This window comes from Lissotriton vulgaris, chromosome 7, assembly GCF_964263255.1.
Source record: "Lissotriton vulgaris chromosome 7, aLisVul1.2, whole genome shotgun sequence".
Taxonomy (NCBI): Eukaryota; Metazoa; Chordata; class Amphibia; order Caudata; family Salamandridae; genus Lissotriton; species Lissotriton vulgaris.
This window is the reverse complement of record NC_141695.1, coordinates 709,285,263-709,313,071: the sequence shown is the minus strand read 5'-3', so window position 1 is coordinate 709,313,071 and position 27,809 is coordinate 709,285,263. Positions and strand designations below refer to the sequence as shown.

General features: G+C 44.0%; 1 protein-coding gene across 2 annotated transcripts in view; it reads right to left on the bottom strand.

Annotated features, from left to right (window-relative positions):
- Nucleotides 1-27,809, bottom strand: part of CEP112 (centrosomal protein 112) — a 2,145,639-nt gene that overhangs the window by 1,883,325 nt on the left and 234,505 nt on the right. For both annotated transcript variants that reach the window (XM_086930940.1, XM_086930941.1), the window contains exon 6: nucleotides 9,829-9,900. In XM_086930940.1, the coding sequence (XP_086787066.1) occupies nucleotides 9,829-9,900 (72 nt within the window). The remainder of the gene's footprint in view (nucleotides 1-9,828; nucleotides 9,901-27,809) is intronic.

Genomic DNA, 27,809 nt, shown 5'->3' with positions numbered 1-27,809 from the left:
CATCCACACTGCTCCCAGAGCCCTCACCTTCACTCCGCCGCTTATGCGCCGTCTCCAGACAACAGGCCCAACAGAGACACTCCGAGCCGATGGCTTCTCAGGCCTAACTCGCTCTGTTCCGGCCGACGCCTCTCACGGCCTCTTCACTGCAGGCCCTCCGTGGGTTGAGGCGGGGCCCCCCTGCACCTCCACCTACTTGCTGCCACTCCTCAGACCTGAGATCCTCAGGACTCCCGGTATGCTCCGGTGCCAGCCGCCGCCTGCTGCACAGTGTAGAAGGGGACCCGTGGCCCACATGCTGTCCCTGTGGCGCAGGCCGCAAGCCGCGCAGGTCCCAAAATGGCGGCTGCGGCAATGAGCCGCCCAGCAGTTAGGGTCCCAGCGGCTAAATCCTCCAACCTCCTCCAGCGCCGGGCCGCCCCAGCACCAGTTCCGAGCTGGTCATCCTCGCAGCTCACCGCTCCCAGTCTCCGCCTCAGAACCGCGGGTCGGGCACTTCCCGCGGACGGGCCCTACTCGGGCTCCAACGACCACCGCTGCCTCCACCGGGAGCCCCGCAGTCTCCCAGGCCAGATCGCCACTTCTGCTGCCGCCAGTGCAGGCAAAACCGACCTGAAAGCCGATGCTAATAAGGCCGTCAGCGGGAGCTACAGAGTTTTCCGTCCGGTCATGCTGCCATCTTGGCCACGCCCCCTTTCAGTGAATTTTTAAAAAGAAAAAGAAAAATAGAACCAGAGTACGGGGGTCTCAGTTACTCGTACTACAAGTTGGTATATAGCTAAATACCTAGATAGTACTACAAGCGTTTGTTGCAATTCGCCACTAACGTTACCTCCCACCAGCTTTTCATCGGTGTTACTGCTTGTTCGAGAACGAATGAAAGACACTAAGTACAGAATAGCCAAATGTTAGCATAATATAGCTACTTTATTCCTAAATATTCCTCCGCCCCAAATTGTAAGTCTAACTTTTGGGATTTCAAAGAGTATTTCAATGATCTAGTCTATATTTCTTTAAAAGAAAATTGTATGTTAAAAAAGGTTTTTCAATCTATACAGTTGCAATTCTAATTCTATTCTTTTGATCTGCTCTCAAACTGAAGTGATAGCTGGAACAAGAGAATATATTCCAGTGTATTTGCCACTGTCATTCAAATTGTCGTGGTAACTAAAGTTTACCATGTTAAAAACTACTTAAAGCATGCTCAGTTTATAAATACCATTCAGATGTGCTCTTTCTATCCCATAATTCAAAACAAACTTTGATCAACGTTCAACTGAACCACTTTTGTACAATATTTGTTTGATAGTCGGGCATGGTCAAAGATGGTCTGGGTTCATTTAACTCATTTATCAGTCTGTCATCATCCACTGTCATTCATTGCAAATAAAAAGTGCCAGGTGGTCAAATGTCACAAAAAAACTATTTTTTTAAAATGGAGGACAAATTGCCATAGGTAACCGACATGCACAACATAAAAATGATGGTCAATCACTTGAAATTAATCAATGATTTACTGTTGGTTCAATACCTAACATTATATCTGTGTGCACAGATTTGTTAGTGGATACCACTGTTTGTTTTAGAACGACAAGGCAGAGAACTGACTAATCCCGATTCTTATCTGCAAAATAAACCCATTGTTATTAGTGCTCTCTCTGAAAGGGGTAAACAAAGATTTATTTAATTAGAGCAATCCATTATTTATGAACGAAAACTAAAAATATGAGTGAAAAAAATTACTACATCTTCTAGAAGAGATTTTGTTCCATTGTATCTTGATTCCAATTATGTATGTAGCAAAATTTTCATAAACACACAGACTTTAAAAAGAAATCTATTTAGGAAGTCAATTTTACTTTCATAAAAACAATGAACTGTCTCTGCTGGTCGCAGTGCTTGGTCTAGTACACTTTATTCAGGACGCAACATCTTGCCTTTGTGGAATGATCAACGCTATTTCAAGTGTTTTCCTCTGTAAAATGATCTGCTGCGCTGAACTACTGGAAAGTTAGGCCTTTTTTCAATTTCAGGTAGATCGAAGGGTTGCTGCGGGTCTCCGATAACCTAGACTGTGTTGTGTTCTTTGCCTGTAAATACCTTCAACTGAAAAAGTGATTTTCTACGTGTGGCTACCTGAAACAAATATCTTAGCCAAGAAATATCCTAAGACACTGCTCAAACTTTTCAGTTGTTGCACTTAATATTAGGCCTAGGTGGTAAATTGTGTTCCTCTTGTGGAATTTGCGGAATTTGGGTAATTTTGCGTTCCGCGGAGAACGCAGAATTGGCAAAAATTCCACAATCAGCAGGTTCGCAGAATTTTTTGCTTGTTCGCGCTTTCAAAATGTGTGTTTGAGAGATATTTCTCCCCAAGCACGCAAACAGCGTTCGTGAACAGGAAAAAAACAAGCTACTTACCTGTAACTACAGTTATCCAGTATTCGTATCTTTCATAGATTCACATGCCTGAATCATTCCCCGTCGCCGAGGCGGGAGCCCCACGGTAAAATACAAAAGGAGTGCCTTAGAGAAACAGTAGTAGGCTAAAAAGAAAAGCCCATAGGCCCAAAACTTAGTAGCCTATCTACATCATTATATAAAAAGAATGAAAAAATTGTTCCAACCAATCAGCTATCAGCACCCTCTAGAACCTTCCCAGCAGTGGCAGTTCTCCTCAGATTTTCTTAGCACAAGTGGGAAGTAGGGATCCCAAGTAAAAGAACTGTCTCACCGGGGAGGAGGGTGGGTGCATGTGAATCTATGAAAGATACCAATACCAGATAACTGCAGTTACAGGTAAGTTACTTGTTTTCTTATCCAGTACTGGGGTATCCTTCCTAGATTCACATGCCTGAATCAAAATAGCAAGCAGTAAGCCAGGTAGTGCTGTTTGCGGACGGTGGGAGACATGGTTTGTATACTCCCAAACACATCCGGGAAGGTCAGAATATTAATAAAGAATATACAGTTTCAGATTAAAGAATGCGAGGAAAATTAACTGTAATTTAAGAAAATAAACTTCATATATAATTATAATAGCAATAGAAATCCAAAATCATATTATAAATACAGTATAAATGAATACATAATTCTAACCTTACTGAAAAAGATGTTGAAGAACGGCTTGTCCTACAGCAGTATCGTCCTGCGATGCAGATTGCAGGCAGTAGTGTTTTGTGAACGTGCGGACATTCTCCTTTGTCGCAGCACAACAGATGTTCTCCAATGTCACACCAGCAATTAACACAGTAGATGCTGCCATCGTTCTGGTGGAATGCGCTTTGACCTTTCTCTGCAGAAGTTTGTTGGCTTTGTCATGGCAGAAATTAATAGCTGAAGCAATCCATCTGGCTAAAGTCGCTTTAGATACAGCAGTTCCAAGTGTGGCTTGACCATAGGCAACAAACAACTGATTGATCGCCTGATGTCCTTAGTTTTCTGTAAATAAAACTCAAGACAACGCTTGACATCGAGCAAGTGTAACGCTCTTTCTGCTGCCGTGGTTGGGTCCGGAAAGAAAGTTTTAAGCTTTACAGGCTGATTTAAATGGAATTGAGACGGTACCTTGGGGATGAATTTGGGATTTGTCCGTAGAGTTACGTAATCTCTGGAGAAATGCAGAAAGGTTTCTGAGATAGTGAAAGCTTGAATTTCACTAACCCTTCGAGCTGAAGTAATAGCCAATAAAACTGCCACTTTCCATGTTAGAAATTTGAGCTCAGCCTTGTGTATCGGTTCAAACGGTCTTTTCATTAATTGAGCCAACACTGTGTTCAACTCCCACTCTGGAGGTGGTGCACGTATTTGAGGAAAGGCTCGAAAAAGCCCTTTCATAAACTGTTTGATAAGAGAAGAGGAACAGAGTGAAGGTTTGTTAGAGCTCTTCCGGTATCTGGAAATCGCTGAAAGGTGAACTTTGATAGAAGAGAACACAAGCCCAGCCTTGGCTAGAGATGGTAAATAAGGAAGAATGTCCTCCACCGAAGCTTGAAGAGGATGGACATCATTAACCTCACACCAATGACAGAAGCGTTTCCATTTTAAACGATAAGTTTTACCAGTACCCTGGGCTCGAGATTTGGCTAAAATTTCGCGACAGTCCTGAGAAATTTTCAGATCTTTGAATTCTAGGAAATCAGGAGCCATGCGTGCAAGCGCAGTGACAGTGGATCTGGATGAAGTATTCAAACTCTCTCCCTTGTCAACATCGTGAGTGTTGGAACTAGACGTAAAGGGTCCTCTTGGTATAGCAGGAGCAGTTTCTGAAACCAATATTGTCTTGGTCAGCGAGGACCAATTAGGATGAGACGGCAGCCTTCCCTCTTCATCCTTGAAGAAGTTTCAAAATCAATGGTAGTGGGGGAAAAGCTTGTGCACAAATCCCTCACCATGGCATGGACAGGGCATTCCCTCTTGATCCCTGTTGAGGGAACCAACTGCCATAGTATTGGCATTTCTTGCTCTCTCTTGTCGCAAACAAGTCCAGCTTGGATTTGCCCCAAATGTGAAAGATCTTCTCCACTTGCTTCTGCTCTAACTCCCATTCATGACAGCCCGAGAGAGATCTGCTCAGGGTGTCGGCCAAGGTATTTTGAAGCCCTTTGACATGTTTTGCTCTTAGAGTTATCTTGTGGGCTGTAACCCACTTCCACAGTTCCTGAACCTCCTGTGACAGGGACAGTGACCTTGTTCTCCCCTGTTTGTTGATGTAATACATGCTGGTCATATTGTCGGTACGAACCAGCACAGAGGAACCTGCAATCCTCAGGAGGAATGCCTGCAGAGGGAGAAAGATGGCGCGCAGTTCCAATCTGTTGATGTGCTGCAGACGGTATTCTTAGGACCATCTTCCCTGAATTTGCAAGTCTTGAAGATTTCCTCCCCATCCCTCCATGGAGGCGTCTGTTAGAACGAACTCTGGAGGAGTTGGCAGGAAAGTGTGACCCAGAGTCAAGTTCGCTTTCTGAGACCACCAATGCAGAGAGTCTTTCATGCGACTTGTGACCTTGATGGAGTCGTCGAATGACCCTGCGGTTTGCTGATATTGAAGATGCAACTCTTCTTCTCATTCTGAGTCATGCCAACGGTACAGGGTTTATTGCAGAGGAGCACTCCCCAGAAGAGAAGCGAATGTCCGGAGAGAAACTGACTTTCTTTTTTAAATTGATATTGCCAAGCTTTGCAGTCATAGTTGGCAATCTTTTGACCAGAATGCTTGCACTGTATGGTGTCCAGCATTGCTCCCAGAAATGGAATCACCTGAAGAGGACGTAACTGTGACTTGCTTTTGTTGAGAGTGAGTCTTAATGTTGAAAAGAGATGGAGGCATGTTGATATAGCATCCTCTGTAACCTGCTCCGAAGGACCCTTGAGCAACCAGTCATCGAGACAAGGAAACATTTGTACTCCCTGAGATCTCAGAGCTGCGGACACTGGCACTAGGCATTTTGTGTAGATCCTTGGTGCCGATTTCAGTCCGAATGGAAGTACCTTGAACTGATAATGGACGACAGCCACTGTGAATTGCAGGTGTTTGCGATGTTTGGGGTGTATAGGTATTTGGAAGTAAGCGTCCGCCAAGTCCAGAGAAGCCATAAAATCCCCTTTGTTCAGACAGCTTAAAACCTCGGCTAGTGTCACCATTCGGAAACTCTGTTTCTTCAGAAACTTGTTGAGCTTGCAAAGGTCGAGAATCGGGCACCACTCCCCTGATTTTTTTTCTTTATGAGGAAGAAACTAGAGTAGAACCCGGTTCCCTTCTGTGGTAGAGGAACCTTCTCTATTGTGTTCTTGTGGAGCATCTTTAAAGCTTCTTTGAAAAGTAAGTGAAGACGAGGGGGAGGAGACCCTTGGGCGGGGTAGTAGGTGGTCGTTTGATGAATTCTAGGGTGTGACCCTTCTTGACTAGGTCGAGAACTCATCGATCTGAAATGATCTGTTGCCACTTGTAAACAAAGGCTAAGATCTTTTCGCCCATAGGGAGGGAAGGATGAATGACTGGCGTCCTTCTCAACTCATTGTTTCCTGTTGGAGTCACGATCTTGATTGTTCGATCGCCTTCGTCCGCCCTGGAGAAACTGCTCGAGGATGATTGTCTGTAAGACGACTGACCATAAGGCTGTCTGTATTGTGACTGATACTGCCTATTCTCCTGATTCTGATATCCTTCTCTGGATGTGAAGCCACAACCTCTGGCTCCTCGGAAAGACCCACACTTGTACTGGAGAGCAGCCAATGATTTTGCCGTATCGGTATCAGTCTTAATGGCTAGAAGGGCCTCGGTCTATGTGTTTTCCGAATAAGAAATGACCATCATAAGCCATGTCAAGGATTTTAGTTTGTACCTCTGGCCTAAAAGATGTTGCTTTAAGCCATCCTTGGCGTCTAAGAACTGCAGCACCGGCAAGTTGTCTGAAGTTAGTGTCAGCAATATCTAGAGCGCAATCTATAATTTATGATGCAGCTCACTCCCCTTCCAAAAGTATTTTTCTTGCCTCTTGTCTACGATCTTCTGGGATGAGGTTTATAAATTCAGTCAAATCAGACCACATTTGGCGGTCGTATCGACCTAGAATGGCCAGCGAATTGGCTGCCTTAATGGAGGCTGCTGAATTAGAGGAAAACGTTTTCCCAATCAAGTCCAACCTTCTTCCTTCTTTATCCGGTGGTGTTGAAATTGGCTGGATTTTTGAATCTCTGTTGTGCAGCCAGTGATATAACTGAATCCGGTCGAGGATGACCTATCAGACAAGGAGTATCCAGAGGAGCACGGTACTTTTTCTCAATGCGTGGGAGAACCGCAGGTATAGAGGCGGGCGTTTTCATGATTTTTATCCCCTCATTCCAAATGTAATCAATGATGGGAATCCCTCTTGTTATTTTCCTGTATTCTTCTTTAAAATCCTGAAGGAAGCAATCTGTGTGCTCTATTGTGACTGGTAACTGAAATCTGGTTGCAGCACCCTGCCATCAGGTTGTGAAAACCACCGGTGTCCTTAGGGGGAGAATCTGATGGCTGAGGAATAGGTGGCGAAGGCATGGGAATGACGTAGTCATCCCATGGATCCGCATTGTCAGTATTATCGGGTAATTCACCCTCTTCGACATCAGCCTCGTCTGAGGAAGAAGTATCATGGAGTGGTTGAGGTTCAGCTCCAGACGGTTGTGTTGGGAGAGCTAGGGATCTCCACCTGCGGTAGAGAGACTGGTACTTTCGTAGGTAAGGGTGGTAAAACAGGAGCAGTCGGTACTGAAGGAAACCTCTGACGGTAATCTGCCAACATAGCTTGCAGATCTTGTATTAATGTGGGAGGAAGAGGACTTCTCTCCTTGATCCGTAACCCTTCTGGGAGGTTTCTGGTAAGGTACAGATAGGTGTTACTGGTAAGAATGTTCCTGATAATCCTCTTCCTCCTCATCATCCTGACACTTTATTCGAAGTTCAGAGAGATGGCGAGCTATGCCGAACAGTCCCTCATCATCCTTATCATCAAAATCCCCATCTTCCACATACGTCTCCAGAATGTGAGATGGTAGCAGAGGAGATATGTTACTATAATCATGCCTCTGGTAAGTTTTTAATTGGAAATGAGTGTAAGAAATAGGTGTAGTCTGTGAAACTGGAGGAACCGCCATTGACAGACTCTTCGTCGACGGGCTTTTCGTCGTCGACGGAATGATCTTCGTCGACGGTGTCGTCGTCAATGGTTTCGTTGTCGACGGGCTCTTCGTGGACTCTGTCGTCGTCGACGGGCTCTTCGTCGAAGAGATGGACTTTACCTTCGTCGTCGATGGAACGGTCAACGACGAGCTCGACGGGGACTTTGAACTCTTCGTCGGCGAATCCTTCGCCCCACTAGATTTCTTTGACGTGGAGATCTTAGAAGACACAATACGTGAAGAGATGGCTGTAGTGGAGACTGTAGCCGTAGATAGTGGAGCAGCAGAAGTCACAGAGACCGTATGAGAGGAAACTAGAGTTAGGGTTTTAGCCTGGATTTTACTCACAGTTCTGGTGGTTGAAGGCTTTTGAGAACCCTCAGATGACGGAGACAGCGTGGATAGTTTGGGAGATCTCTGTGACAGGTCAGAAACTTGATGAGAAGCCTTGTGATGTTTTCTTCCCTCACTGGAGGAGCTGTCAAGAGATCTGGCCCTCTTGCTAGATGTTGAGGCCTTGCCATTCTCCTCAGCCGAGGAGGATTTCAACCACAAAAGCAGCCTTGCTTCCCTGTCCCTAATAGTTTTAGCAGGGAAGGTCCAACAGATTCTACAATCCTTATCAACATGTTTGGGATGTAGACAGTAGTTGCAGTCCTTGTGCTGATCATCCACATGGACTATCTTCTTCTCACAGGTCGTGCAAGCTCTAAAAAGAGCCTTCTTATTAGACATTTTGTAGAACAAAGGTGAAGAAACTGAGTAGGCACTCAGGGAGACTCCCTTCCACACGACGTGCAGTGAAAATCTGAGGAGAACTGCCTCTGCTGGGAAGGTTCTAGAGGGTGCTGATAGCTGATTGGTTGGAACTATTTTTTAGTTCTTTTTATATAATGATGTAGATAGGCTACTAAGTTTTGGGTCTATGGGCTTTTCTTTTTAGCCTACTACTGTTTCTCTAAGGCCCTGCTTTTGTATTTTAACGTGGGACTCCCGCCTCGGCGACGGTGAATGATTCAGGCATGTGAATCTATGAAAGATACCCCAATATGGATAAAAAAGCATCGCGAATGGGCGGAACAACCAATTCCGCGTGTTCGCGAAACGTTTGCGTGCTCACAGAGATTTTTTACCGTCTTGCGGAGCTTTCCACCCACCCCTACCTATTATGCAGGAGATTATTCCTAACTGTTTCATCCAAAACAGATGTTCTTGGGCTAAATGAGCCTAACATTTTAGCCAATATAGTTTTTATTGGTTAAACATAGAATCGTCCTTTTAAGTCAATGTAATTGTTATTGTGATGTTTTCAGCAGATACAGTTGCTGTTGGGTTGAATACATATATATCTTATGAGGGAAGATAACATAATATGTTATTAAACCAAAGGCATCAGTGGCAAGTAACAGGTAGCAAAAGTTCAAACTAAACAAAACTGGCAAAGACTAGTAAACTATAGAACCCCAAGACTCCAACAGGACAAGCTGCAGTTTACAATTGATTCCTTTATTTTCATTTTTTTTTTTCATCTCTGGCAGGACCTAAAACTTCCTTTAAAGTACAGGCTTTCTGGGCCAGTCAAGAGGATTGACAGTACTAAGTGCGTAACTACTAACTGTCTAGACCTTGGAATCATATAAATATGTTGCAAACAAATGATATTAAATACAGCGCCCCTCTGGCACCCCTTTCACGGGGTTATCAGTAAACTACTTGAAGGGGAAGAATACAAATTATCAACACAGAAATCAACAAAGAAAAAGCTAAGTTGTAGAAATCGATCTTGCAACTTGACAGGTGGGCATCGCTGGAATGGGGGATTGGCAAGAAGAGGGGGGGAGATATGCAGATCTAGATTCCAGAGCCATTACACAAGAAGGTGCAATATACTTAACATTGTGATCACATAATGTAAATCTAAGCATATACACATCGTCTCACTGGTACAGCAATCAAGACTGCAAACGCTGGAACCAAACACTCTGCAAAGTCATTATGGACAACTTATATCGACACAGAAGATCACATCTGGTTTGAATGGGGTGTGTTAGGATTACAGCAGCTGCATTCTGTGTTGACATGTTCCTCATCGGACACAAACAACCGCTTAAGTACAAAGAGTACGTGTACACAACTGAATCAAGTATGATTTCTTTTTGACTTTACCCCAAGATTCCAGCTATTTAGACGTGCTTCAATGTCGCTGTCATCTAACGGAGTAGCGCTCTTTCTCTGATCCTAAAACACAAAAAAGGACCGATTACAGCAGACACTTATCTTCAGACTTGAGCTTTGAAAACAATGATCCAGTTCAGAACATGAAATAATGGCTAGATTTCTAGTGCACTGAACACAATACCGCCCTTTTGAGGAGAGCCTGATCACTTTGGAGAACAGTATTAACAATTTGCCATGTTTGCCTATACAGGCGGTCAGTGTTCTGAATAAAGCTGGTACACCACTGATGATAACTAGAACATCCAATTAATTAGGCCCAGGCAAAACGTTTGTTACGTCGGTTAATCTCACATTTTCTGTTACACCAAATTCCTGAAATTATGCCATTAAGCCTTACAGCAATTGTTTACCACAGGAAACACGCAAACAACCAGAATGCAAGGGACTTCTGTTCACAGCAACTGTGCTTTTAGAGCTATATTTTTGTGTGTATTATTTCTCCAGAATTTTGTGTAATTATGCAGAAACAAAATTGGGCACCCATCATTCTGGTCATGTCAGACCTGATGTGGTTGGTACCGGAGGATCTAGTTTCTTTAAACTGCGTGTGTCAAAAGACGAGACTCTTTAAATATGCGTACTAAGAGGGAAGATGCTAATGAAAAATGGAAGAGTCTATTTTGGTTGGTACCCATGTTGCACTTCTGTAAAAATCAGGTGTTGTTGCGCTGATTGGGCTGCTGCTGCTGAGAAGCTTGTTACCGTCATAGATTTTTCAGATGGCCATCATACATTATCACCTACAGCGAATCAAATAAGTATCCATTGCTCCCCCGCAGCCCCCGCTTCTTCCCTTGCCCATGCGGTATTAGTATACCAGCAATATAAAATTAACAAAGTAAGTACAAAAATCATTTGAAGATGTGGGCACCAGAACTGTGTAGTGCTCTGACTTAGCAACTTCAATTGTGCTGTGCAAAGTTCCCAAAAGGTACTCAATGGGATTATGCATCTTTCCCAACCAGTTCAATTGTCAAGCACATGGAAAAATAAAGTTGCAATGTAAAGGTGATGTTGGAGAATTTTATTACTCCATCGCTGTTGAGGCATTTGCGGAGATCACGATCTCTCTTCACAAATCACCCCTTTTACTCTTTTACTCACAATAAGGATAAAAATGGTTCACCTATCACCCAAGTGATGTTTAACAAGAAATACGAATTGGCAAAGAATATAGGTCTGGCTTTAGCTGCCATCCTTTTAGTGTTGGCAATGCTTATTTAGTTTAGCTATGGTTTTTGCAAAATTGGATTGTTGGGGAAACTGCGGGGCCCTTGCTGGGAAAGCTGCACGGCCTCGTTAATCTGTCACAATCAACACTGGCTAACGCTAAAATATGTTTAGGTCTATAGTAATCCCAGGGGCTTACTTTGTGTGTATGGGTGAGCGCCTCGTGAAGGGGCAGAATGCTTTCATTCACACTGAAGTAAGCCAACTGCTGATTTGGACTGACCTACTGCAGCACGGTATGTACTTTAGGAGGTGGAAGAAAAATGTGAATGATCCAGTAAAAAACCTGTGGATAAAGAGGGCTGGCTGAAAGTCCATGTAAGTGACAATATTATACATACATTTTTAGAAAAATCAAAAGGCTCTAGCTAATTCCATAACTAAAAAGAGCATATTCATATTTTTGACTGAGTTTGGAAAGACGTTTGATTATGTGGTGAGTTAGGAGGATGTTTTATACAGGCATGAAGTCCTTTAAATAGATGATCAACATTAAAGGTTGAGGGCCTTTTGTAAACAGTGCCACCAAGTAGGCATACAAACAGATGCTGTCACTTACGTCTCTCTAGTAGAAAGGCTTGAAACCACAAAGAGTCAATTTCCTGCAAAGATGGTGAGGACTCTGGGTATCGCTGCTGAAAAGGGTGAGGGATGCCAGTTTGCGTAACCAGGTCTGTTATTAACCATATTGATGATACTGGTAATGGCAGTCCACACACCAAAATCTTTAACACATAAAGAATGTCAATGAAGCATACAGAAGGGAAATTGTTTAGACTGCCATTGAACCAGCATGAATTGCTAAAAGATCAGGATTAGCACTGGTTGTATCATGTCATAAAAAAGCGAGTGGAGGCTATTCGAGAGCTTCAGAGCATTTGCTTAAGTGAGTTCAGAATTTGGCCACACAGCTGCTGCTAGAATTTAACGATAATCGGCATACTTGTCCTGCGCACTTCTTTCTCAATTTTCTTATGGTCTACAGGAGAGTGCCAGAGTTAATGATTCTTTCTATGCATGCCTCAACATATCTTAGGTCTTCTCGAGCCCCTTTTGAAAGCCCTTGGCCTCTTTAAAGCTTGTTATGCTGTTAGATACTCTCCGTAGCTTTTACCAAAGTCTTGTAATGCAGTTCCTCCACACCTTCAAGGTATCACCAATAGTATCAGCTTTAAGATGTACGTAAAAAATAAACAGTTCTATACATTTTATCTGTGATGTATCAAGTGTTCTAAAGCATGGTCAGCAAAAGGAGGCCTCGAGCATTATTGACCTTGATAAGCTCAAATTACAATTATACTAGAAGAAAAGGGAAATGTTGTAGCATTTGCAGCTTAATTTTGCACTTTAGCTTTAGACCATATATTCATTTGATGTTTGTAATGGGAGGAGACTGGATTGGCTTGAAGGAGGAATGTCCCTTAAGCTTTGCTTGGGGGTTCCTGTCATCCAACTTCAGTCACCAACCTTAACTTGACTAGAACCAGGGAGACATTTCAAAGCAGAAGAACGACTGGAGGAAAATAAATTGTTGCAGCAATTCCTGTGTACTGAGATTTAGCAGGAGCAGCCTCTCCATTTGTATGCAATTGAGAGGAAGGACCGAGATCGCAAGCTTTGAAACAGCTTGTCCCACAACTAGGTCTTGCTGGCATCAGAGAGCATACAGTTAGGAGGATAGAGGTAAATGTAATACTTCAGTGAGGAGGCAGACCAAAGCTGTGATCAGAGAAGCGTAAGTAATGCACTGAATTTCCTTGACCGAAAGTAAAGGGCATATTATGGCTCGCTGCGCTACAACATTATACTATAGCTTTGAGTGAAGAGATTGTCTCGGAGGTTGACGGCATTGATGCACAATATATACGAAGAGTTATAACGGGTGGAGTGCAATTTTTCGATAATATGAGAGGGGTTGCTCACTACAAAAAGATGTCTATCTCTGTTCTTAGGTGCTTGGTGGTTATTGCCACGAACACACTACCAGATTACAGACTGGTGGCGGTCACGCCCACGTATTTGGCTCTTCCTGGAAAACGAAGTAATGAGTCATATTAGGAAACTCCCCACGAGATATACTAGGTAACGTTTCTGATTCATGTCATACATTTAATGTTGTGGGTTGCTCTATGGAAGAGAATATATGTTTACAGACATATACACGACTCTCTGGTGCTAGTGTTTGAGGTGGGGTGCAACAACCTTGATCTTTTATAACACGAGTGGAATTAGTGAGTGACCCAACAGTCACTCAAGGTCTGTTACAATAATGCTTGCAGTAACTCATTTCGCTCCCTTGATTGCCGTTATGACTCTTGTGAGACGAATAAACAGCAAATACTTGACCTCCTTTAATGAAACCAATATTGGTTATTTACGCACTTGCAATTGCTTAGAGGACTTATAATGGTCCTACTCTATACCTTTTAATCTTGTCATACTTTACAAACCAGTCATTGGTCTCATTCTGTCAATGTTACAGAACCCGCTTGGAGCTTTAATTCATCTGTGCATATCATTTAATGGCATACCTGACACCAGACAGCCTTGGCCTACTTAGAAGACACCTTTAGGATCCCAACTGGATTCATCTTTTCTTAGTGAGGACACCGTCCTTTCAGGTACACCCTTAGACACACTGTCTCAATTAAATATAGATATGATCTTACTGTACACCCACTGGTTTTTACCTTGCTTTATAGATTATAGCTACATTTTTTACCATTTACTTTAGATCATAAGACTCTGACCCACATTTGGTTACTGCTGGATTGATTCTTATAACCTTGTCCAACATCGGCAACAGTACTGAATTACATTCTTTTGGTAAGTTTGCATCCCGTACTGATTAGCTATTAACTTCTGACCAGCTAATTTGATGGTTTTTAACTAATCTTTGGACTCTTGTTCAGGCCAACTGCTGCAGACGAATCGTAAAAAAGTAAGGGAATAAACTTGGCAATGTGATTTCTCGCTCTTCTTAAAATATTAACTCACCCAGTGACCTTTTTTAGTGGACTTATTCTTAGTGTACTATAGGTGACAGAGGTTGTAAATAATCATGTAAAGAGTGCTATTTTCATATGAGTGGTTTTGCACTATTTTAACATAAGTAAAAACTTCCACACAGCTATAGTAGTTGCTGTATATTTTTAATTAGGACTTGCTGTGGTTCAATATTGTCTTCAGTCTCCTTTTTGTCTCAATAATAAGTTTTGTAAATATGTGTGTTTGGGCCTTGGTCTTTTTTAGTTTAGTGTGAAATGAAAATTTGCTTTTTTGTTTCCTTTGTGTTATATGTCTATATAAATGTATATTTATGTATATATATGTTTGTCACTTTTTACAGCCCTGACGAAGTTCCTAAAGGCAAATGGAACGAAACGCGTTGGCTGTGCCTATGTCCAATGAATACTACTAAATAAAGAAGAAGATACATTACTGCTTTTTGTGACTCTAATTGTGTGCACCTTCCATTTTGTGTTTGTATAGATCAGAGAAGCGTGGTTGAGGCACATCATGGTTGTGACAGGGAACATGGTCTGCCAGGTTTAACCAGGTTTAACCAGATAAATACCACACTAAACTGTGAGGAACTAAAGCCATGCACTACAAAGATCGTATTGGGGAGGCAGAAAACTCCTCGAAGGAGCTTTTTAAAATTTTCAAGGAGATTTCAGTGGTAGCTAATGATAATACTCCACAAAATGACTCTGTTGAAGAATGTAATAGAGTAGCAAATTACTTTTCAGGAAAGGTTAGAGACATTTATGCGACTTTCTCTAGCTACACGATATGTGGACGCGACTTTGAAGAAATGGCAGGCTTAAGTACAGTGGAGGAATGTCTACAGGTTTTCTCGGTACCCCCACCAGAGACACTAAGCAGAATATGTCAGGGTATCAAATCTGGTTCCCCTCGGGACCCAGCTCCACCCAGGGTGCTGGGAGAGAGCCTCACGGTACTGGAGCCGTATATTGGGCATGTGCTCCAAGTCTCTTTTGCTTCCGCTAGACTCCCGGAAGATTGGAAAAAAAGCGATTGTTCTTCCCATCAAAAAGAAACCTAATGTTAGCCATGAAACACTTGAAAATCTAAGACCTATCTCCCTGCTACCGTATCTAGCCAAGGTGGGGGAGAAAGTGGCTAACAGTCAGCTAATGTCACATCTGGAAAAGAACTACCTCCTGCACTCCTCTCAGTCTGGCTTCAGGCCGGGCTACTCTACTGAGACGGCCCTTCTGAGAGCGACTGAGACCTTGCGACAAGGGGCAGATGCTGGACACACCATGGCACTGATCATGCTGGACCTCAGTGCTGCGTTTGACACTGTAGCACACTCCATCTTGCTACAGTGTCTAAACAAAGCAGGTGTCACTGAATCCGCGCTGGGCTGGTTGAAAGCGTTTCTTACAGACCGAAGCTTTCAGGTCCAGCGGGGCTCTTTTACATCATCTGCGATAGCCTCAGAACAAGGGGTGCCTCAGGGCTCGGCCCTGAGCCCCACTTTGTTCAACTTATATATGGCCCCCCTAGCAGATGTGGTGCAAACGTACGGTGTAGAGTTAGTCTCATACGCCGACGACACCCAACTGCTGATCTCCTTGTCCCAAGCATCAACAATTGCGGCAGCTAATTTCAAGGCCTGCATGCAGGACCTAGCAGGATGGATGAATTCCCACTGCTTGAAGCTTAACGGCTCCAAGACGGAGGTAATGGTAATTGGAGGGAACGACTCGAGTTGGACGGTTGACTGGTGGCCATCCTGCCTGGGCACTATGCCCACTCCCTGTAAAGAGGCAAATAATCTGGGAATATGGGTTGATCCCAAACTATCCTATGATGGCCATATTCATAGACTAGTGGGAAAGTGTTTTGGAGTGCTAAAAACTCTTAATCGCGCCCTAGATCTACTTCCGTTGGAGGCCAGACGCACCATGACTCAAGCTTTGGTTACCTCCCGTATGGATTACGGTAATGTCTTATTCTTAGGTACCACTGAAAAAAGCATGGGGCGCCTGCAAGTCCTCCAAAATACAGCAGCACGTTTGGTCCTAAAACTCCTGAAAAGAGCAGCTTCTAAACCCTCTCTTGCGGCTCTACACTGGCTGCCGGTAAGAAAGAGTCATGTTCAAAGCACTCTTAATATGCCACAGGATCATATGGCACAAAGCTCCACTATATCTCCAAGACCTTGTCCATATTTATGAGCCAAATAGAGCACTACGCTCAATGGGAACTGGCCTACTGAGGATCCCCCGTGTAAAAAAAGCAAAACTGGGAGGCCGCTCTTTCAGAGTGTTAGCAGCCAACAACTGGAACCGACTCCCGGTTGGCCTTAGGCTAGTAGAAACAGAGGCTAATTTCTGAAAACTCTTAAAAACAACACACCTCTACAATCTATAGAGTGGAGCCTACCTATTCACTGAACTTTTCTCATCTCCATAGCGCGGGGACACGCCGAGATGGCGTCACCAGGCGCTCTATAAACCTTTTTATTATTATTATTATTAAAGACTCACCCAATCATGAAGTAGGAAAATAAAACCGACTGAGTGGGCTTAAACCAGAGGCAGTACTTCTAACTAACCAAAGTCAGATACGTTAGAGCAGGACAGGAGAACAAACTATCAGAGGAAGAGAAGCACACAACTAGAGGCATATTTTGGCTAAAAGTTATGCACATATTAATAAAAAAGAACTGTGGTAAGGCAATGAGAGTGAAGGTAAAAAACCCTTCATAGTGAAGAGATGCCAGAATGGCAAAGAAATTAGAGCAAACTGCTTAGAGAGAGCTGATATTATTGTACTGTGTGAATTTACCGAGTCCAAACCTTTAAGAAAAGGCTGAACCTATGGCGTTGTCTCTCCTGATCTAGGTAAAATAGAACTCCCTTGAGGCTGAATACAAAAAAATGTTGATGCCTTAAGTTCTAAAATAGTGGCAATGGGGCTATTCTTCTGGGTCGGAAGGGTGATGGGCAAGCTTTCAGATGTTTTTAAAACACGTTTTTAACAAAGGACAAGGAGACCGATATAACAGTGGTGATTCTCCGTTGATGGAGAACGCATCAATATGCTGCTTGCTCTGTTTTGAAATATAAGAGGCAAAAATTCAAAAAATCAGTGTCGAGCAGCTATTCTAAGAAACCTGGAGTTCCTTTAATAGAAGACAGACACAACGGAAAACTGTACAGATGATTAGTTAATGTCCACTGTTCAACAAGTGTGAAAAGTCAATCAACTTTCGACATTCAGAGGCACAGCCAAGAATAAGATCTTGGTAGAGCTACAGAGGCTCCCATCAGAGAAGAGATAAACTGCAGTGCAGTTCTACAACTAAAGCTGACATGCCGAGGTCAGAGATGCCTTGTATTTCCAATTCTAAGCTTTGAGATCACATCTAAAAGAAAAAAGCTTCGAATTCTACAAAGGTTTTACTGGATATGGAAATACTAGCATTAGTATGGAAACAGGCCAAACTTGGAAACCAATACACAGGGAAGACCTTGTTCTCTCAAGCAAATATATTCCACTACCAGACATGGTACAGAAACGTAATAAAAGAAAGAACAGTATATTCTCTTTATCTACTGTACAAACAGCTTGAGGAGGTCAAAAAGTGTGATAAAAAGCATGAATAAACTTGTGACCGCTTTTTTTTGTTCATTGCACTTTTTTGGGGCCAAACCTAGTAAAACATGAAAAACACATTGCCTGCTGTCCATGGAGACTTTTTTGAACGTGTGCACCATTTAAGTGCCTAAAGAGAGAAGCTCAGCAGTGAGTTCAAATGTTAAGAGCAAATGACTGCATTTTTTAAAGCAAAATTAATTCGTGTTTTCATATGTTTCTGCTACGGAATTACTGATTGCGTGGCATAGCATTAAAGATATTTAAGTGGCAGTTTTTTTAAATGTGGAATTGTGAGTAGTAGAACTTCGCATATAAGCATGTTCGTATTAATATGCTCTGTTGGGTACAAAGTCGAATTTTTACTCAAATAACTATTTATGACCATGACTTGACGGGCAGCTAGGGTAGTCTCCTTAAGACTAAAGTCAAATAGATATGTTCCTGTGAACTGGTTATTGCACTAACTGGTTCGTTTTAGGTTTTCTAAATTCGAATGAAGGACATAGGGAAAATGTTCTCCGTGCCCTTGTAACCTGCCAAGTGATCCACTAACAGGAATAAAGGGGTTTCAGAAAATCTCTTTTTACTTTTATATTTATAAAGCATCAACAACCTGCAATTATTAGGTGAAACACTGTAGGCTTATGAAGTATAACAGTTTTATTATTTCTATTCTATTTATCAAGGTCGAGCGATATCACATTCTGTATCATTTCTCTCGTCCTAATACTACATTTCAAAGCACAGACACTTTCGTTGTGTTACACAATGTAGAGTGAATGATCCCTGGAGGCTAATTCCTGCTGGTAGAGCCGATTTGTCCTTCTAGGGTTCTGGGTAGTAGGTTTAAGAGAATAAATAGTCCAGATCGGTCTTTACTGCTTTCATCACCCCCTCTTGCTCTAGATGACTCTGCTTTTTATTCCTGTACAAGGTACTCAGGATTTGGCTAATGGGATGGTATCCTTCCTCGCTTAATTCCACGTCTCTCTCTGAAATGATAATCTGATTCCTTTCCTGTTTGAGATGGTCATGCCCCACTTTAAAGTGCTCTTCCTCCCTTCTCTGCCAACAGGTATTCTGCTTCCATCTTGGCATGGCATAAATCCCAGCTGAACCGGTGCTCTGTTACGACCTATGCAGGCTCCCTATCTACCCGTAACCCATGATAGCACCAACCGTGGCAGCCAGCTTTAAAAGAGCAGCACTGCGACTGATGCACACAAGACTGCCTTGTTTGTGAGCTCCAAGGGTGGGGTCTCTGCTGGCCATCTCAACCCTTTAGAAAGCATCTCTGACCTCGGCATGTCAGCTTTAGTTGTAGAACTGCACTGCAGTTTATCTCTTCTCTGATGGGAGCCTCTGTACCTCTACCAAGATCTTATTCTTGGCTGTGCCTCTGAATGTCTAAAGTTGATTGACTTTTCACACTTGTTGAACAGTGGACATTAACTAATCATCTGTACAGTTTTCCGTCGTGACATGCCTGCTTAGCTTCAAACATGACCTGGATATTCTACCACATCACAGACTGGTTAATATTCAGGATTATTTTTTGATTATCAATCTGTAGATTGAGTGCTCTCCGCTCTCTAGGCTTGTGCGAGGAGAAGAGGAGAACCTCTTGTGCTTCTTATGTCTCTTGTGGTGCAAAAACATTGTTTTCTCTTTGAAACAGCTTGTCAAAAGCACCCTCAGATTTCAAAACATACTTGGTATAAAGTCTTTGTGAATAGGCATTGACACCTTTTCCTGTCTTTCTCGGATAACCCTAGGGTTCTTCTTTGAGCACAGTTCACAGACGGCTGTGCCATGATACTTACCAATCTACCTATTATATCTGACATCCTTGGCGTTGTTTTCCTCAAACCTTTTGACTTCACTCCATATATTTTTCTGAACTCGTTTGTATTGGCCTTAGGACTCTGTGCACCAGTGCTAGAGTGCTTGTGCTCTCTCCTTTTAACATGGTAAAATTGGCTTACACCCAATTGGCACAATTAATGTACTTATAAATCCCTTGTGAATTGGTACTACATGTACCCAGGGTCTGTAAATTAAATGCTTCTACTGGGCTTGCAGCACTTATTCACACTAGCTTTTTGACAGGCTAGACACCCTGGGATCTGGGCAGTGGAAGAACGGAAATTCCAGAACCAGATACGGGGGCGTGGGGGAGTCTATAGGTTTCTACTCTTTCAAAGCTGGCACAAGGTAAAAATAATAAAACAAACACAAGGTGATGATTGACAGAGCACTGGAACTTTTCAGACACTCACCACCAGTCACACATCTGGGCTGAATCCATCATCATTCTTTAGCTCACTTCACCACTTCAGTTCAGACCCAGCTATATGCAAATCAGTCTTGACCCTGTGCCTCATGGGTACAGTCCAGCCCGAACTGCCAAGCCAGGTCTTCCCTGAACCCGAAACAAGCATCCTGGGACCGGTTTCTGGGTAACACCCTTCATCAGCCAGGCTAGCTTGAATCCAGTGGCAAAGTGAGTATAATAGACCCTCAGACCAACTCTTCAGTACACTCCTAGACCTGTGGATGCTACAGAAGGAGGACTATGGAGCTGACTTGCAGACCTCAACCTGCCTGGACCTACGTCGTGACCTGCCTGAGGCCTGCCCTGGTGTCTGAGAAGAAAGACCGAACTTGCTTCCTTCATACCAGGCTACCTAAAATTCCCCGAAGGGCCAGCTGACTGGCCTCCTGTTCAGAGCTATAGGGACATAAGCTTTAGAGGCCTCCCTTCAGCTGCCCTTGTGACCTGCTGCAACTGGACTTGCCTGAGCCCTACTGGCCTCTGCTGGAATGAATTTCTGATCCCCTAGAGGTGCCTCCAAGGTCGGGTACACTTGATTTTCCATCTGTTGAGCTCATCCTTGAAGAAAAGGAGAAATCCTTAAGTTGTTGCCGTTTTGTAACAACGAACAGGCCTGCTCGCACCAAGATCTCCCCCCCCCAAAAGTGAAGATCCGGTGAATCATCATGGTCTGCCTGAACTCACGACTTTCACCCTGTCTTGCATGACCAGATAACCAGGAGTGTCACTTTGTGATTTTAGGCACAATACTTGCCTAAAACCTTTAGCCCGTTCAGCGCGGCGCAAATTCCTGCGCTGTGCTGAACGTTCCATTGGGCCTATGGAACCATGACGGAACGGTTCAGTCATGAGCACAGGCCAACCGACGCTCATGACGGAACTGTTCCGTCATGAGCATGGAAAGGGTTAAAACTTCATTTGTAAGGTTCCATTGATTGGATTTTTGCCATGTTGGTGTCAAATAATTTTTTATTTTACTCTATTTTTCGAAATTGGTGTGAGATTTTTCTTGTGTTATATTTTCACTTTATTGCTGTTTAAGTACTGAGTAAATACTTTAAACATTGCCTTAAGCCTGACTAATGTTGTGCCACACTTCCAGAGGGTTGGACACAGGTTAATTTATGGACTGTTGGTGATTCACCCTTACAACGATTGTGGTTGTTGTTTGAGCTTGGTTTCACCCCCCTCAACGAATAACATAATTTCTCACAGTACCATAGAGACAATATATGGGGGATTGAATCCACTATTGGTGACAATTTTAATAGTGTTTCTATCCTCAAGTTTTGTATGGTGACATGACTCTGAAAAAAATCTCAGAATATGAGAAATCATAATTGAGTAGAGGTGTACTGGTTTGGATCCCTCACCAATGAGATATAGAAAAAAGAAACTGACCTCTTGATGTCCTTACGGATTCTGTCACTACAGAAAGCTGTATGCTATGTCACTATGTGCAGCATTTTGCAGATTCATGGCTGCAGGCATACTTCGCTGCACAGCAGCAGTGACTCACCACTGCTACACAAGTATCCGGACTCAGTGAAGCACTCATAGATAAGATAAACAGAGAGGACCTACCTCTCAATAGAAGACTGTTGCTAGAAGTAATCTGGGAAAAAGAAATAAGTAGCAGAAAAACAACATTTATATATTAATAAACGAGGTAGAAAATTTACTTATTGTGCATTCTGGGAAAGCCATTTTCATTGATTGTGAACACAGGGTATCTTGTAAGTTTAAAAACCTTCAGCAAGGTAGGCAATACTCCGAGTTGTGAAGAAGTGATTGTAAAACATTCATTGAAACGACATGCATATGTGTCACACAACAAACGTGAGTGATCAAGACGTGTTTGACCTAGTTCAGATATGCTAATCGCTTCATAGTCTGTTCGGGGTGGGCCTCTCCTCATGTTTTACACTCTGTTCGTTAGGATGATATATAACAGCAGGGTTACCCTTATTTGTCTAAAATTAAATGAAGGAAGCGTCCAACATGGAGGAAATCATTTTTTATCTCAAGGGAGACTTTTATCACCATCGGATATTTTGAGGCAATGATTACCCAATATAATTTTTCCCTAATGTAAATACTTTTACACAATAAACACAATAGAATGATTTTGAGGGCAGACAAATATTTCTTCCGGAACAACATTTGACAGTTTCTGAAGTCACAACCGAACTCCCAACTTTTTAAGTAAACTCTGAAAACTGCCTGCATCAGACAATGCTTTGGTTGTAGGTAAACCGCTCCTCTTCCTAACTTTTTCATGCCTCATAGCTGGACTGCGCTTACTCAATTCTTAGAATTTAAAAAGACTGTCAACTAGTTTAAAAAGACTGTAAAGATGCTGGCATTTTTTTTACTACCCCTTTCCAATAGTAACGAGTATATATTTTAAATGCTGTAAGGCAGTGGATGTGCCATACGTGCCATTTCTCCTTTATCCCTAGCTGTTTATTAGGATTTTTGGTTTAGCAGAACTCATAGGGCCCCCCCCAACTCCTCGAATCACCTAACTGCAGACCTGGTGCTTCTCAGGGGCACTCTTGGTGTGCACTGAGAAAGAAAAGAACCTTCCTTGATATCCCCTCCTTGCAGTCTGAAGGGGTGTCTCATTTGACCCTCTCTGTGCAAGCCCTTGCTGATAGCAGCTGATTTTGAGGTACCTGGGAATGTTGCTCACCAGTCTTCCTGTGTAAAGTGGCAGGCTTTGTGTTTATTGTTTTAATGTGATGTTCATAAATGTATGTGCATTAATCGCTAGCATAATCTATTCCAAATAGTATAACAAGTGAATTATGGTAAAGGGATTCAATAACATTCTCAATGTACCTGTTCTTAGGATTACCCATACCTGTTCGCAAAAATGTACTTCAATGCAAGAAATGGATTTGCAACATGGTGTCTGATGCTAAAAGAGGACAACCCTACTGCCTATTTCATCTGTTGTATAAAGAGTTCTGATAAGACAGCTACCATAGAGGCATCTTTTCAGTAGGGAACCTTTGCCTCAGCATGATTGGATGACTCTTTGAGATGCACTGGCATTGGTTTGAGGCATCTAGACAACTGCACAGCTTTGGGAATATACATTGAGCCTAGTTTCTCTTGCGGACTTGGTTTCTTAACGGCTAGTAACCTGCGACACTGCTTCTCCAGTTAGGACAGCCAAGCAGTCAGTCACTGTGGAATGACAACTGGCAACATTTAGAATCATACTAATACGGCTACAACAAGTAACGGGGCGGAGTTCGCGGATTTCCTCTATGCGGAACTCCATGAGGTGCAAAAAAAACCTTCACTGCGCTACATGGAGCTCTGCAAGGGGCGGAGTGCATTAGATAAATGCCGTTTGCGGTGATTTTCTTTTTAAAAATAATAATATTTTTATTGATTTTTGTGCACAATATAAAACCAACCATAAACAATCAAGGTATGCAATAGAGCCAATCAATCTCGCTGGATACATTACATCGCCATCAGACCATTCCAGAACCTCAAAAATTACATGAGGTGTCTGCCTATCGAGACCCCCTCCCGCCTCAATCTTTGTAGCAGTCAAGTCTCAGTCCCTCAAGCCCTCTATTTGTTTAGTGGGAACTGCCTCCTTGCCGTGTCTCAGCTTCACGGTGCCTGTCCATTTACCTGGGATCGTTGATCTATCTCCCCATCCATGCCATAATATGTTCTCCATTTTCCCCATATTCTTTTGAATTTTTGGGGGCAACCCCTAGCTTTATATGTAACCCTCTCCGCTGCCATGTACAGGTCCATCCCCGTCTTCCACTCCTCTATTTGTGGTCCTTGTGCAGATCCCCACTTCGTAGCGATGCCTCGTTTAGCTACGACCAAGGCCAGGGCTGCAAATATTAAGTGAGGACGGCTTAAATCCACATCACCTGGTATGCCCAGGAGGATACATTTTGGGTCTAGTGGTAGGGTCTCGTTCAGTACCTTTCCCATTTCGAACATCACTTTTTCCCAATACACCTAGATAAGGGGGCAGTCCCATACAGTGTGATAAAAGTCCCCCTGGTCATCGCCACATCGCAGGCAACACGGGTCGCTCGCTCTACCCATCCTGTGCAATCGGGCTCCATCGTAGTAGACCCTATGTAGGATTTTATATTGTAGAAGTCTTAATCTGGACTTGATTGCTACTTCCCGGGGATGCATAAGGGCTGATTCCCAGTCCGTAGTGTCGAAGGGCCCCAGATTACTTTCCCATGTCTCCCTCAGTTTTGCCAGTCGATCTGGGGCATTATTTATCAAAGTTCTGTAGGAGTAGGACACAGCTTTTTCTTGTAAGTGCTCCTGCAACAGTCGTCCTTCTAGTGGTGCGTATTCTTGCAGTGGGGAGGGAAAGGGGCCCTCCACAGTCCATGCTTGTTTCAGTTGTAGGTATCTATAGTGTTGTGTGGTGCTAAGTCCGAAGTCTGTTCGCAGTGTTTGAAAAGCTTTGAAGGAGGTGGCAGTCATTACATCTCCCAGAGTGGATATGCCCAGGTTGTCCCACGCTTGAAAGCGTCATAGTTTAAGTATTTCGTGTAGCCATGTGCAATGCCAGTGTGGTCTGTCTCGTGGGTTTGCGGTGCCAACCCATAGTCTTGTTTGCCTTTTGCTACAGTGTAATCGTCGTCTGGGTGGCCGGAGGCAATCCCGCATGTTTCTTTCCCCCATATAGATAACAAAGAGGAGCGTGCCTTCCCATTTTATAGCGTTCTAACCTATAGGTGGGGTGGGTAGCTTCCGCGTGAAGCCAGTCTGATATCGGGGTAAGGTGCGTTGCTCTGTAGTATGCCTCGATATCTGGGAGCGATATTTCCCCCATTATACTGATTACGGCATAGCGTGGTGAGGGCTATTCTGGGCTGTTTTCCTAACCACAGCAGAGACCTCAGTTCCGCGTTAATCGTGTGGAATACTTGTTGCACTAGAGGGAAATACTCGTTTTGGAGGGCATACAGGAATTTTGGGAGTGTGATCATCTTGAACATGGCCGCTCGACCTAGTATGGTAAGGGGAAGTGTCCTCCATCATTGGGCATCTTCTTTAATGGCGAGGAGGATGCGGTGTATGTTTTCTTTATAAGACCGTTGCTTGTACGGTGTTAAATAAATCCCTAAGTAAGTAAAACCATGGTTCGCTATCTGCAGAGTGTGGGGCAGGGATGGCCAGTCGTATCCCGCCTTGGGACTGAATATGACCGATTTGTGCCAAATGATGGTGTAACCTGAATACGTGCCGTATGTGTTCAGTGCCTCGAAAAGGATGGGGAGGGTAGTTTCAGGGTCGGTAACATACAGGAGTATGTCGTCAGCGTACAGGGAAATTTTTTCCTCTGCCGCGTCTGCTGCTGACAATCTAAATCCTCTTATATCAGGATGTTGTCGCACCACACATGCTAATATTTCTATTGTGAGAGCGAATAGGAGCGGGGAGAGTGGACATCCGTGCCGGGTGCCTCTCTGTATTGGGAATTCTCGGGACAACCGACCGTTCACTCTCACTCGCGACATCAGCGCCGTATACAGCAGGCGCACCCAGCTCCGGTACAATGGACCAAAGCGGAATCGAATTAGAGTAGCCTCAAGGAAAGGCCAGTGGATCGCATCAAACACCTTTTCGGCATCTAGGGAGAGTAGGAGATGGGGTTGAGCGCCGGATAGTGCCTCCATCATCCAATTGTGGGTTCGGCGCAAGTTCATCAGGGTCGCCCTTCCGGGCATAAAACCAGTTTGGTCTTTGTCTACCAGGTCAATATTGACCTGTTTCATGCGTAGGGACAGTACCGTTGCTAGGATCTTCGAGTCCATATTTAGGAGGGAAATGAGACGGTAGGAGGCACACTCCATCAGCGGCTTCCCAGCTTTGTGTATAGGAACAATGGTAGCTCTGCGCAAATCAGGCGGGAGGGTCTCCTCTTTCATCGCGCCTTTAAATAGGGATAGAAGATGTGGGGCCAGCAAGTCTGATCCAGGTTTAAAAAATTCTGCCAGTAAACCATTTGGTCCCGGTGTCTTACCAGGTCTGAGCCTGGTGATAGCCTGAATGATTTCTTCAAGTGAAAGGTCCGCTTCCAAACTGTCCCTGTCTTCCTCTGATAGTGGAGGCACTTCAACCACCTCCAGATATTCCGTTATAGCCGGGGCCCCCCGCAGGTCCCGGGCTTCGTAAAAGGTGCCATAGTAAGTGGCAAACGCCTCTGCTATCTCTTCGTCTAGATGTATCTGCGCGCCCGCCTCATCTGTTATTGCCTCGACCCAGCGGGCTTCCATTTCCCTGCGGCTGAGCCACGCTAACAACTTTCCCGACTTATCATTGACATCATATAACCTGTGGAGCGTAGCTAATCTGTGTGTCTTTGCTTCTTGCGTCGCTAAGGCCCTATAGTGAAGTTGCGCGTCCCTCAGACGACGCCTATATTGTTCATTATTGTGGGTCAGGCACATCTTTTCCAGGACCAGAATCTGAGCTTCACATTCGGCCATCTCTTCCCTCTCCTTTTTCTTTGCCCAGGATAGCCTGTTTTGCGCCCTGTCCCTGAGGACCGTCTTGTACGCTTCCCAGACCACCACCCCTGATTGGACTGAACCCACGTTTTCAGTGAAATAGACTTTCGTATCTGCCCGAAGGCCATGCCGGAGGTCCTTATTTTGCAGCTCCCATGCCAGAAGGCGCCACTCTCCTCTGGGTCTAACTCTATCATTACCGATACTGACTTCCAGTGGTGAGTGATCTGATAGGCCACGGGCTCGATATTCAGCCTCCCTAATCTGTCCCCTAAGGCCCAGCGTCACGAAAATGTAGTCTAATCTAGAATACATCTGATGTGCCCCTGAGTAGTATGAGAAGCAAGTGTCTCGGGGGTGCTTTGCTCTCCAGACATCTACCAGGCCTAAGGATTTAGCAAATTGCGTTTCCGTCCCTATCCGTGTGGAGCTCCCGGTCCTGTCAACGTCTGGGTGCATTACATCATTAAAGTCACCACCTATTACTAGGAGGACGTTCGGGGTTTCAAGCAGTATGTCGGTGACTCCCGTTAAAGTCCTGGCCTGTATCTGGGGGGGGGGGGGCATACACAGATATGATCTTGAATTCGGTCCTACCCCATCGCCCATTGACTCCCACATATGAGCCCTGTTCGTCTATCCATGTACTGTGAACCTGGAAGGGGGTGGATCGTTTTATTAGTATAGCTACTCCCCGGGACCCCGTTGTGTATCCCGCATGGGCTAGTACAGTATAAGGTTTCCTACCCAGGAAACCACACCTAGTCCCCGGCAAATGTGTCTCCAGTAGGAGCACTATATCAGGGTGAAACCGTTTGATGTGAGCCTGCACCAGACTTCTCTTTATTCGGTCGCCTAGGCCATTCACATTCCACCTGTAGACCATGTAGGGGGCTACGGAGTGTGGCCTATCAAGTGATACCGGTGGGGTCATTCGTATTCTGGCGTGCTACCATTGACAGTCTTCTGGCAACCCATGCATCATCAGCTATTAGTATGGCATTACCTTGTGGAAACCTATAAAAAATGTCAACATATCCAAACAAACGAACCACAACCCTCCCCGAGCCCCTCCCTGCCCCACCCCCCCTCCGCTTGGACTCTAGCGCCAGCCGGTGTCAGTCCCTCGCAGTGGCGGGTGTGGCCTGTCGCCCACCCATGTTCGTGAACCTGCGCACTACAGT